Source organism: Triturus cristatus, chromosome 10 (assembly GCF_964204655.1).
Source record: "Triturus cristatus chromosome 10, aTriCri1.1, whole genome shotgun sequence".
Taxonomy (NCBI): Eukaryota; Metazoa; Chordata; class Amphibia; order Caudata; family Salamandridae; genus Triturus; species Triturus cristatus.
In genome coordinates, this window is record NC_140593.1 from 1,017,760,515 (window position 1) to 1,017,773,245 (window position 12,731).

The following is a 12,731-nucleotide window of genomic DNA, read 5'->3' on the forward strand; positions in this document are numbered from 1 at the left end:
AACTAAAGAAGTGCAGGTCCTCAGTACCAGATATTACCTCCCCATTTACTGGGCATTCCAGAAGACTCTTTTATACCTGTCAGGTCAACAAATAAAGCATGATCTTGTTATCGTTCTGCAGGCACCCGCGTGTTCTTTAGGGAAATGCGATTCTGCTGCACCAGCGACCAAAGCAGTACATACAGAACTGCAACACGACTCTTGATAAAACTCTGCTTTTAAGCCAGAACTAAGGGCAAGATGTATGACGCTTGCATTTGGCGAGTCGTAAATTGCGACTCGCTAAATGCAATGTACAACAGTGTCTCAGGCGCTGTTTGCAATTCCCAATGGGGTTGCAAATTGCATGCCTCATCAATATACATGAGGCAAGTGCAATTTGCGACCCCATTGGGAATGGCCAGCACTCATAGGGATGGTGGCCTGCTGGGGTCAGCAGACCACCATGTCTGTGACTGCTTTTTCAATAAAGCATTTTTTTTCAAATGTAGCCCGTTTTCCTTCAAGGAAAACGGGATGCATTTAAAAAGAAAAATGAAACATTTCAGTTTCATTTTTTAAGGGAAGGCAGTGGTCCCTGAGACCACTGCCTGCTCTTAAAAAATATTTATGCACACACTTACAAAGAGGAAGGGGTCCCCTGGGGACCCCTTCCCGTTTGCAAGTGGGTTACCACCTACTTGAAGGAGGTGGTAAACTGCGAGTATTTTGCGATCGCATTTACAGATACATTGCATGGTCACTGACTTGCAAAATAGCATTTGTACATGCCTGGAACCTTTTTTGCGGTCGCAAACGGGCCAGTCTCCCGTTAGCGGCCGCAAAAAGTGTTGTACATCTGGCCCTAAGTGCTGTTGCTTGCTAGATCCAGAAGCAAGGGTTATGCTGAGCGCCACTGTCTTCGAAACCCTCATTGGTGCAGGCAATGTAGGACCATAATTTGGTGTGTGTCAGTCAATTATTTACAGGGGTGTGTAATGTTCCTGGATCTGAGGGATCAGGTGGAGGCCCTTGGGTATGGCTTTATTTTGTAATTATTAATGATTAGGAGGTAGAAGCCCTCGGGAGGACCCTCACGTGCATCCACCCACACTCCTTCTCAGCAGACCTGGCTCCAACTGGGGGTCCTCTCTTATTGTAGGACAACAAAAGGCATAGGGTGCCATACCAGACACGCCCCTCTGAATAGAGGGTGCCAGGTATGGATAAAGAAATTATATTTGCTGTGTGAGAATTTTACTTAATTCTAAGCATCTGCCCAGTTGCTAAGTGTCAATGTGTGTATGATCTGCCGAGTTTCTGTATAAATATATGGAATTCAGCGCCCCATTACCAGTGATACTTGCCTATCGATTGACTCTTCCGTCTGCTGTAATCTGGCGCTCTGTCATTACATTCAAAGCAAAAACCAAAGGAAATGATGGACGGATTGTTGAACATTGCAAGCACTCACCCCCAGTCAACTGATCTGGGTTTAATCCATCACCCTTCTTTAGCCCACTCTGCCACCCCAGTTCAGACATGGCCATATGCAAATCAGTCTGACCCTGTGCCTCATGGGAACAGTCCAGCCCGAACTGCCAAGCCATGTCTTCCCTGGACCGGAAACAAGCTTCTTAAGACCGGTTTCTGGCATTTCAGCCGTCTTCAGCCAGGCTTGCTTGAATCCAGTGGCAAAGTGAGCAAGGGACTCACGTCTGAGCATACCCTGCCAACTTATGGCGAACAGAGCAAAAACCAAAGGAAATGATGGACGGAGCGTTGAACATTGCAAGAACTCACCCCCAGTCAACTGATCTGGGTTTAATCCATCACTGTCATTACATTCAGCATATATAGCTTCATCTTAATCGCATTGCAGATTGTTATTGTTCTTAAAGAAACATTATAAATGATCAAGCATTTTCATAAGACTGAACGTCATCTTGGACTTTGGAAAAGATTTTACACATTAAGGCCCCATTGCAGCTTCTTTACCCGCTCATAACTGCATTCTGGGATTTGTGGAAACACCATGGAACCCAGGGGAAAATGGGATAATATTGGCAAATGAATAGGTAATGACTCGGACACGAAATTAATGATTCACCCTAACATTCTTCCTTTCTCAGGGATTCTAAGGGTTCGTCTAGGAATCACCATTAACTGGCAGCCTTAACTCCGTGAGAGCGGATTCTGCACCTCCGAATCCTGGCACTAAATTTAAACTGTGTTCATTTTGCAAGCACACATTTAAAGGCACTGCAGGCAAACATTTGCCAGAAGTTGTCAATAAATTTAGAAAGTAAAAATGTCATAACCTTATAAGCAATATTTTACGTTGCCGTTGGCAATTCCCCTTTGCAACATTCGATGTATTGGAATTGCTGTGTTGATTGCGTGTTTTAATTTAGGTAAAGAACGTTTTTTTTTTATTATTAACTTGGTAGTTTACTTATTTTAATTACACAAATACACAAATAGCGGTCGCATGATTAGGGGTGTTTTTTGATAAATAAAGGAGTGCGATAACTCATGTCCACTTAGGAATTGTTCTGTAATGAGGACTTGAAATGTGGTTGGACATCGTGCTCAAACGATAGGTACCTAGGCAGAATGTCAAATGAAGGTGACATCCATATTGGGAGAGAATGGCAAGTTTAGTACATGTCAAGAAAGTAAAGTTGGGTATAAGAGGTATGATGGTGGTGAAGTGATACAGGCATGTTAATAAAACATTTCTGTAAGACATCAGACACAAATGATAGTTATTTTGGTAATCCTTTGATGATCTTCCTCTGAAGTTCAAACAGACCCTTGTTTCATGTTTTTTAGATTTCACACGCATTTCATTTACCTAACAAAGTGTAAATTAAAAGGGGTGGTGGATTAATATTTTATTTTGTTGTCTTCAAAGCATATGTCAATCTCAAAATTCCTTGTCTGTCCTGAAAGGCTGTATCGAAATTCATAGTTCTCTAGTAATCTTTCATCTGTTAGTGCAATCGTTCCCCTTAAAGGTGCCAGTTTGTGCCTTTTGAAAACTGGATTGTGCCAGTGTGAGACAAACTACTACCTAATCCTTCTGTGGTATCAAACTTTGTGTAGCTATTCTCTCAGGCCTGGCTCCCTAAAGTACTTTTGGATATCAGCAGTGCAAGGTGCTAATGTGCCATTACCAATTGACAGTGCATGATGTTAATGTGATGCAGCCTATGTACATCACTGTATCCCTGGATGTAGTAGTAAAAACACTTTTCTAGGGTTGCACATGTGTGTGTTAGCAAATACAGCACCAGATGGCACCCATTTTCTGCTCTGATTTTAGCAAACCTTTCATTTGACATTAGCAACTTTAGCAGTTTGAGTAGAGCTCACTTCTGTTCAGCTGGTCTGGGGATACCTTAAGATAGATGCTCTTAAACACAACAAAGGACGTTCATTATTAGCAAGATGTACTTTCTTTGGGTGTTGATAAAAATCAAAACGTATTACTTGCTAAGGTTTATAGAAATCTGGAACTTGCTACTACCCGGATTTTTCTTCCTTGAGCTGTGGTGCCACAACTTGGCATGCTAATGCTGTACTTTTAATTAGTGTTGATGTATTCCTCTATTAAACTACTAGGTCCATTGAGTAATAAATTATGATAAGCTGTATAAATTAATGGTAATTAATAACAATAAATAACTATTCACAAAATGAGTTCGTCTCCTGCACCGTTTTCATGGGTGGAGCTATTGTCTTTTCAAGTGTGACTAACTATGTTGCCAAGAGAAACTGAAAGTCATTGTACTAATACTTGCTCTGCTTTGCTGTCTACGAACCTGCCGTGAAGGGAACGGCCAGCGTTGGGGGCACTTTTGACTCCTCTTTTAACATCGCCGCCGTGAGGGGAACGGCCCTGAAAAGACTACCTCCCCCAGAATTCCTCGCACCCGGCGCTTGCTGCAAACGCCATCACGCAGCGCCCGGGACTCTTTTAAGGCCCTCAGCAGTCTCGCAGCGCGGGACGCGCGCGGGCAGCGCCCGGGCGAAGCCCGGGCCAAGGGCGGGCCCGTCCTTGCCCGTCATCGCCAGTCGGAGCCAGGGCAGGGCCACCCCCCTTATTTTGTATGTTCCTGGACTCTGCCCTTCCACTAGGACTGTTGACTAAGGTACTGTTATAATTTCCGTTGCCTGTCATTGTGGGAGCATTTTACACTCCTTTGTTCCCTCCTTTTTGCTTGCTGACATTAATTCTAACTTACTTCACGCTGTGTGGGGGCTGTTACTTATGCACTCGACCAGTTAGGACACCTTGCAGTTGCGGGCGGAATCGGCGAGGAGGCACAGCAAACGGGACTGCGAGGTCTAGGGTGCACGTCTCCAACCTTCGTGAGCACACCTGGAACCTCTTCCCTGCCCCGCCTCCCACACGCCCCCTCTCCTATTGTAAAGACCCCGCCCACACGCGCTAGCGGTACGTGCGCGGTCGCAGCTCGGACAAAGAGCGGGCCAGAGCGGGCCCTCTACGGCCCTCCGAGGCCGATCGAGGCTGGGCTGGGCCAGGAGTGTCTCCGCTGCACTGTGGTAATTGGGAGTACTTAAATACTGACATGGCTTCCAGTGAGAATGTTATGCCAGGGGAGAAACTAAGGCCAGTGGTAAATGGCCCCCTTGATAGCTATTTTAAAAGATCTTTTGTAATGGGAAAGGAGCAGGACATTACCCTGGATGAGCGCAGACTTGAACGACGTCGCTCTATTGAGAACATGAAACGTAGAGCTTCAGAGGTTGTTTCCTTAAACGTTCCTGTTGTTGATAGTGGTAATAACGGTGATAGCGACTCCCCCTTCTCTCAAGAGGGTGTCCCGCTACTGTTACGCGATTGCTCGCCCACAAACTGTGTCCCCAGTGTACAGGTTATCAGCGACTCCCTCCCCCCAAATGCCAAAAGTCATTCCATAATTTCTAATACACGGCTTACTGGACGGGGGGTAGGAAAAAGGGCTAAGAATCAGAAAAGGGGGATTATTCATGGCCCTCCTCCCAGGAAAATAAGACGTAGGGCGGGGGTGAACAATGGCCCTAGGATCCATCATTCAGAATTTGGCCATTATCCTTCTAATGGTTCTGTTGCCGGGTTGGCAACCAGGTCAGATCATGGGCAGATAGTGGCCATTAGTACCTGCCCAACGGCTGAGAACCCGGCTGTGTCCTCCCCAGAGCCTGCACTACCTGTTGTTGTTCTCCCACAGGCCCCTGCATCTCCCACGGATTTTATAGCCAAATTGGGGGATATGGTTAGCAACCTCCTTTTGCCCATTACGGACAACTTAAGGAGGCTGGAGCACAGGCTAGAGAACATTGAATTTACATTGAGAAACTTGGCGGTTGTTGGTAAGGTTACAACGGAAGGTATTAGTATACGGGCTGCAGCTCCCCCTATAAACCTATCTAAGGAAACCCCAGTTCTTAGTAGGAATGTGACGCAGACTGTGGGCCACTTAGTTCGGGAACATGGCAGAAAAGGTCTTTTGATGCCTATGGAACAGCTAGTTAGCAAGCCCGGTTTGGATTTGGCGGGGGAGGCCAGTATTGACTCAGCAGGGAGCACAGTCCAGGTGCAGGGTATCCCTCGGGGGGAGGGGGCCCCCGGGATCCATGGTCTACGGGTTGATTTACCCCCAGAAGCTTCACCCTTAGTGGTGGTGTTGACTGGGGTTCCTGTATTGGCCGACAACAAGAGTGAAGATTTCGCCCAGCTAAAAAACAAAATCATACATTGGTTAAGAATATACAGACCTATAAATAAGAATGTAAATGGTGAGATATTGCATGTTAGACGTCTCCCATGGCTTGGTGGAAGAAATAAGGATGTCGATGGAGATATTGTTCTGATTAATTTCAGAGACCCAGAAGCGGTAGCATTTATATTGAATTGGCCCCTGGGTAATGGCAATAGTCAAATCTGCCCCCGAGCTCTGACCTATTTCTATCCTAGGTCTTTGGTTTTCCCAACATCCTATGCAGGGAAAAACTGTACAGTTTATCCAAATGATCCCTCAACCCATTATGCAACAAATCCCCGAAACGATCACTATGGCTGGAATCTGGTTCCCTTCAGAGGCCACAGGAATAACAACATTCGGAGATTGGAGCACCTGCGGCCTTTTACACCCTTAGAGTTAGGGAATAGGTTTGATGTTTTTTCCGGCATGGAAGATTGTGATTGAAAATTACAGTTTGGGCAGGGTAGGAGGGAAAGTCAAACTGGAGGTAGAGTTGAGGGGAATGGTACTGTGTTATTTAAAGAGGCTGATGACCCCCATTACAGTGATGGGTTTCTCCCGGATTCGGAATTCAGTGCCGCCATTCGCTCTCTTTCCCCTTCCCATACGCTGTCTGTGGGAGTTAGTAGTAGTAATAGCACTCAGCTAGCAAACTGGGAAGTGCTCTCTGAAACACCCATTACAGGGAGTGTGGCTAAGGAAACAGGAGTCATTCCCCCTCCATCGCCTGGCGGGAAAGATGTTATTCGACTGTTATCTTGGAACATAGCAGGGTTAGAAAGAAAACTAACTATCCCGAACTGGAACAACTTTATTGAAAATTTCGACATATGTTTGTTCCAAGAAACCTGGAGTCTAGTCCCAATCTATAAATCGGGATATGCTACCTTCTGTGTACCTGCTCATAGCAGTGGCAAGGGTAGACCCTCTGGGGGCCTACATATTTGGATAAAAGTTGATCTAAACTGGAATATTTCAGTTCATGATTCCGAGTGTAGGGATATTCAACATCTTACTTTGCCAGGACAGGTGCGGGGAAACAAGTTGGAGTTATTTAATATCTATGCCAGAGGGACTCAGGGTGGTAAATTGTCTTGTACTCTTACAACTCTGGACCAGTTACTATCTAAGTGCCCACTAAACTCTAACAAACTTGTGGGGGGAGATTTTAACTGTTCATTTGAACCCTTAAGTGAGGACGATCCCCTAGGCCTAGAGGAGGATGATGCTAGCTGGTCTATTCCTGCCTTGGCATTATCCCCGATCAAAAAGTGGTCCGCAAAGGCGCTACAGATTAACGCCCTTACGGTTTGATTATATTTTATTGGACGTCACCATGTGGCGTGATCTGGTTGACATGGAGGTGAGACCCACGCAGGATAGCGACCATAATCCCCTATGTATGTCATTAAGGTGGAGGGACTTAAAAAGCAAACAAAACCCTGTCAAACTGATGACAACAAAGGAGGTGATCCCATACGACGGCAATCGAAGATTGAAATGGGAGAAGGTAGCTTCTCATCCAGATAAACTGGCAAAGATTAAAAGTCATATTGATGGGCTGATTACTGAGTTGAAGGTTATAATTACGGCGACAGAGGTGGGCAATGACTCGACCTTCCCACAAATCTATACAAATGCCATTGAAGAAGTTGGCAAATTATTTTTAACCCGGTGCCCTAAATTAAATGCACCTAAACCCAGTAATCCCTGGTATACTACGAAATGTCGGGCAAAAAGACGTAAGCTAACTGTTGCCCTTCGTAATAAAAACCAATTATTGGTGAGAAAAGCTAGGAGGGAGTACGCGGAAGAACAAGCTCGGGCAAAAAAAGAATGGGAGGAACTGTATTGGCAGGACCTTAAAAATGCATCAAGAATGAAAAATAGCTCACTATTTTGGGACTTGATTAACAAAGCCAGAAATTATAATAGGCCCCCGATGGCTAACCACATCACTAGCCAACAATGGCATTCACATTTTTCAAAAATTTATGGTGACCATGATGCACCCAATTATCTGGATCGAGCCCTAGTTTTTTCGGTTGAGAATTTATATGAGCCTTCCGAGGTTTTAGAGGCCATAAGACACCTAACCCCTAGAAAGGCAGCTGGCCAAGATGGCATCCCGGGGGACCTGCTCATAAAAGAATCCGTAGATTGGGCCACAGCTATTGCATTAATAATGAACCTAATAGCTAGGGGCCACCCTGTCCCAGACTCGTGGAAGGGGGCCGAAGTAATTACGGTCTATAAGAAGGGGGATAGGGACGACCCCGCCAACTACAGACCAATCAGTCTGATAGACGTGATTCAGAAAGTGGTTGGAAGGGTCATCATTTTGCGGGTTAGTACTTGGATGGAGGAGAAGCAGATTCTTTCTCATTACCAGGCCGGATTCCGGAGGAAAGTAGGAACAATGGACCAGGTCTTCCGCTTTTTCTCGATCTACTGGAAAACCGTGCTAATTAACCAGGGTAGTCTTTACCTGGCCTTTATAGACCTCAGGATGGCGTTCGATCTGGTCCCTCGAGCTAGGCTATGGGAAGTCTTGAAAGAGCTCGGCTTGCCAGGTCACCTACTGGATCTTATAGTCAAGCTCCACGAGGGTAATTACGCAAGAATCAGATGGGGTACCCAAGGCCAACTGACCGAGAGGGTGCCCGTGAGGAGGGGAGTCCGCCAGGGCTGTGTCATGGCGCCGACTCTATTTTCCCTATTTGTAAATGGTGTGGTGGACCACCTGGGAGAAGAGCCGGCGGATGCCCCATCCCTGGCGGGTGAAAAAATACCAACTCTCCTCTTCGCGGACGACACCATCCTGATTTCAAAAACCCCGTCAGGTCTCCAAAAGTTATTGGACCGATTTAGCGATTTTTGCAAGGATAGGGGCCTTACAATTAACACCTCGAAAACCAAACTTATGGCCATATCCCCATCGAGAAAAATTTGGAATAATTTTTCGCTTAATGGTGAGTCCTTGGAGTTGGTGGAGTCCTTTGACTACCTGGGTGTAAGGGTGAATAGCCGGATGTGTTGGACTGACCATCTGGCCAAAATGTCATTAAACTTCAAAAGAGTTGCAGGGGTGGTAATGCGTGAGCATAGATTGTCAGTGAGTAAACCCGTGGCCCCGGCCTTAGCTATTTACGAAGGCCAAATATTACCCAGTGCCTTGTACGGTTCCGAGATCTGGGGGTTTGAAAATATCTCGGATTTAATATCCTCGGAAAATAAATTTCTGAGAGATTTGGTTGCCTTACCTGTCTCCTCCCCACTGATACCCTTGCGTCTGGACATGGGCAGGCGTCCCCTTAAGGATATTGTGCGCTTGCGCCCTTTACTTTTTTGGTGCAGGCTGAGAAGAACTGAGGAGCTTAAGAACTATGCTGCTGCTTTGGACGAACTCATCTTGTTGGATAAAGGCAACAGGATTAAGTGGCTGTGTAACTTGCGGCAGCTGCTGGGATCCATGGGGCTCAGCGATCTATGGAAAAATCAATCTCCCCCACCCAAACTAGTCATCAAGAAGCTTTATTGGGAGTGGGTCCAGCAGGAGTTTTTCCGTAGTGGCATTCAGGGATCTCTCACTGAGCGGTTTCTGGATCACAAGGGGTTGAGGCTATTTGAATCATTTCTTGACTACATTGAGAAACCTCTTGATAGATCACTATATTTAAAAATTAGATTTGGAACCCTCCCTGTAAATGCTTTTACCTTTGGATGGAACTCATATGGCAGTTCAACAAAGGCGTGCCCATGTTGTGCAGCCCCCACTGAGTCTGTGGCACACCTCATGTTCGCTTGCCCGGCTTACAAGGTACCCAGGAGGATCTGGCTAAAACCATTATGTAGGGGCCTGGGCCTTCGTTGCCATGCAATGGCCCTGCGAGTACTTTGCACCGATACAACCTCCACTTCATTGGTGTGTGGTGTCGCCAAATTTATTGGGAACGCCTGGGTGATTCGCATGAGGAAACTTAGGTCCCAACTTACTACTTAGACCGGGATTGTTTGTTTTTAATGATGATTTTTAACATTGTCTTTTGTAAATGTAATTTTATGTGTTAGGTGGTATAAATTGTAGTGATTTTATTGATTTTAGCACTTGCTTAACTAGGTCATGTTTTTGTATACTTACTTTTATGATGAAATTTTTATTGAATAAAGTACTACTGACTGACTGTACTACTGTCCACCTACATCACACCGTCGGTACGTAAGACCCTCACTCACTTAGTGTTGCATGCTTCATCGAAAGGGCCATTTAGCATTGGTGTAAACACTTTTGTGTTTATTGTTAATCGTACGTCATGGGTAAGAGTTGTCTTATCCATCTGTGTCTTCACTATGTGAGCTTGACTACAACACTGCGTATTCTTATTAATCAACAAAAAAAGTATGATGGTTGGCAAGACAAAATTTATGAACGTCCTCTTTCTCCAGAATTAAAGGCAGAGAGATACTTGGTTGTGCTCTTCATGTCATAAGCAACGTATCAACATGTTTCAGCTCTCTGTGATGAAGCTTGCCACCCGACATGGGCGATCGTTCTAAGCACCAATGACACAATGGTTTCGGGACTGTGGTACATTTACATACACTTCTTCTCATCAACTTAATTTTTAACACATTTGATATGACGCTAGTCCCTCTTTCGTGTTAGTGGATGAGGATGTACAGTTGTGAGGACGAGGAATGACTCCACAGATGTACAATATTCTTATTTTCCTCATAGTGTGATGAAAACCTTTTTGTAAGACCTTTTATTCTTTTGGAATGGGGTTTGTGTAATTGTTGTTCACTTGGCAACTGGGGTTCAATATTTGTTTAAAAATAATGTTACAGTATGTGTATTACTGAGGCTGCAGTTGTTATATTAACTGTATAAGAACACACGACCCCCTGTAAGGTATTGTAAAATGTCGTTTGAGATTTGTTTGTCAGGTGCTCCCTCTGTAAATGTGTGTTTAGAGCTCCTTAGAATGAACTGGTAGAACCAGTTTATGTTGTCCTGAGCACCCTTGCTCATGACAGTAAGCTTTATAGCTTCATCTGTGAATACTTCATCAGTGGATTTTGGCAGTGGATGGTTGTTATTTTGGCCTTGGTACAACCCGTTATTAAAACTAGGAGCTGGTGTTTAAGGTCATTGGGTTTCAGGTACTGGAGCCGATGTGAAGGGAAATCTTACTTACAGGATTTAGTAAAATATCAAAGGAATTACTTAAGTGGACGCTGGAATTTACTGTAATATGTACTTCACAAATATAACTAAGTATTTTGTGCAGTATTGATCTATACTTAAAAAATATTGCAAATACTTTGCTCTGTATTAATCAATGCTCCATAAAGACAACTAATATTTAGCGCAGTATTAATCAGTTCACATAATTACAGCAAAGCTCATTGTGCAGTATTTTCCGAGTGACACAACGTTAAGTCCACACAAAGGAGCTATTTAAAAACATTTGGCAATATTTATTGTTGCAGGAAATCTATGGTACCGTCATGGAATTACTCCAAGCTATCCCCAGGGCACGGTGTGGGAGCATGTTTCAAACAACATACGCAAAGTTTCTGTGGGACCACTTGACCAGGTACGTTGGATTAAGGAGTGGTATTCTTTTCTTTGAAATGAGTTCTTTTACCAGGTACGGTGAATTAAGGAGTGGTATTCTTTTCTTTAAAATGAGTGCATTGACCCGGTACGTTGGATTAAGGAGTGGTATTTTTTTCTTTAAAATTAGTTCTTTGATCAGGTATGTTGAATTAAGGAGAGGTAGTCTTTTCTTTAAAATGAGTTCTTTCAAAAGAGTTCTTTAATTAGATATGAATAGTCTTTCAAAGTTAGCCTTTCCTACAACTTTTCAGATGTCAAATCATGGAAGGTACTTGTGACATGAGTAAATAACCCTTTTCAAGGTTGTGGTGCCACAACTTCTTTACAAAGGTTAGGTTTTACTATAGCGCATATCTCAAGCTTTTCTTGTAGGTCTGCAGACGCTGCCTGTATTAACTTCTAGACTTGTTGCCTAAGTGATAAAGAACGTGTCTGTATAATGTAGCATATTCTTATCAGCCACTCTGTGGCATTTGCATAACTACCTGGTCAACAATTGAAACTCCCTGTTGGTCAGTACAGTTCAATTATAATTAGTGGCGCTCCTAAGACTACTCACACTATCCTCAAGATTGCAGTCTCTAGTTGTAAAGATGAAATTCAAATCCTGACCTTTGCTAAAATGCAATAGTGTTACATACCTACATAAAGAGCAACCTACCTCTATACCAACATGGTATACTATTGTATCCAACCATACAGTGGCAAATTCCATATCAGGAATTCATTTCCAAAAAAAGCAGGAAGAAAATCATTTGCTTAGGCTCCCGTCCCCCTCTGTCCAAATCATCTTCGACATATTGTGGAAATAACTACCCATGTGCCTTTTAGAACATTGAGAAAATCCCTTTGTTTCTATGGTCTTCAGGTCTGTGGTCCTTCCAACTCCGATATTCTCTGTCCTTTTCCAATTTTCAGCAGTCTACAAATCCAGTAAATTTCATTATGTGGAACAGGGGATAGCATTATTTTGGATGGAGGTGTGAAAAAAGAGTGGAACAGAGTTATAGTTCATGAACAACCAATTGTGTATGATAGTGTTTGTTGGGTGTTCTAACCGGGTTCCTTGCACGGAACCTGGAATGTAGGTTCCGTGCAGGGAACGTGGAACGGTCTTGGATGGCAGTTGCTGCCGGGAGGTCTGGACTGCTGGACGTGAAAAAAGAAGCTGAACTGTACCTCGGTTGTCGTCTTCTTTTCACTGGCGACGGGCTGGTCCAGTGTTCAGTCTCCCTTCCTGTCGATCCTGTAACTTCCCTGATTTCTTGCTTCGAGCGCTACTCATGGTGGATGTGAGCGCCGTGAGCTTCGTCGAGCTCTGAAGTCGGACCCGGAACATCTTCCGTTATTGCTCT

At 44.3% G+C, this 12,731-nt stretch overlaps 1 protein-coding gene across 1 annotated transcript in view; it reads left to right on the forward strand.

Annotated features, from left to right (window-relative positions):
* Positions 1-12,731, forward strand: part of TECPR1 (tectonin beta-propeller repeat containing 1) — a 428,679-nt gene that overhangs the window by 305,826 nt on the left and 110,122 nt on the right. Inside the window, exon 23 of the mRNA XM_085629008.1 lies at positions 11,247-11,353. Within this exon, the coding sequence (XP_085485134.1) occupies positions 11,247-11,353 (107 nt within the window). The remainder of the gene's footprint in view (positions 1-11,246; positions 11,354-12,731) is intronic.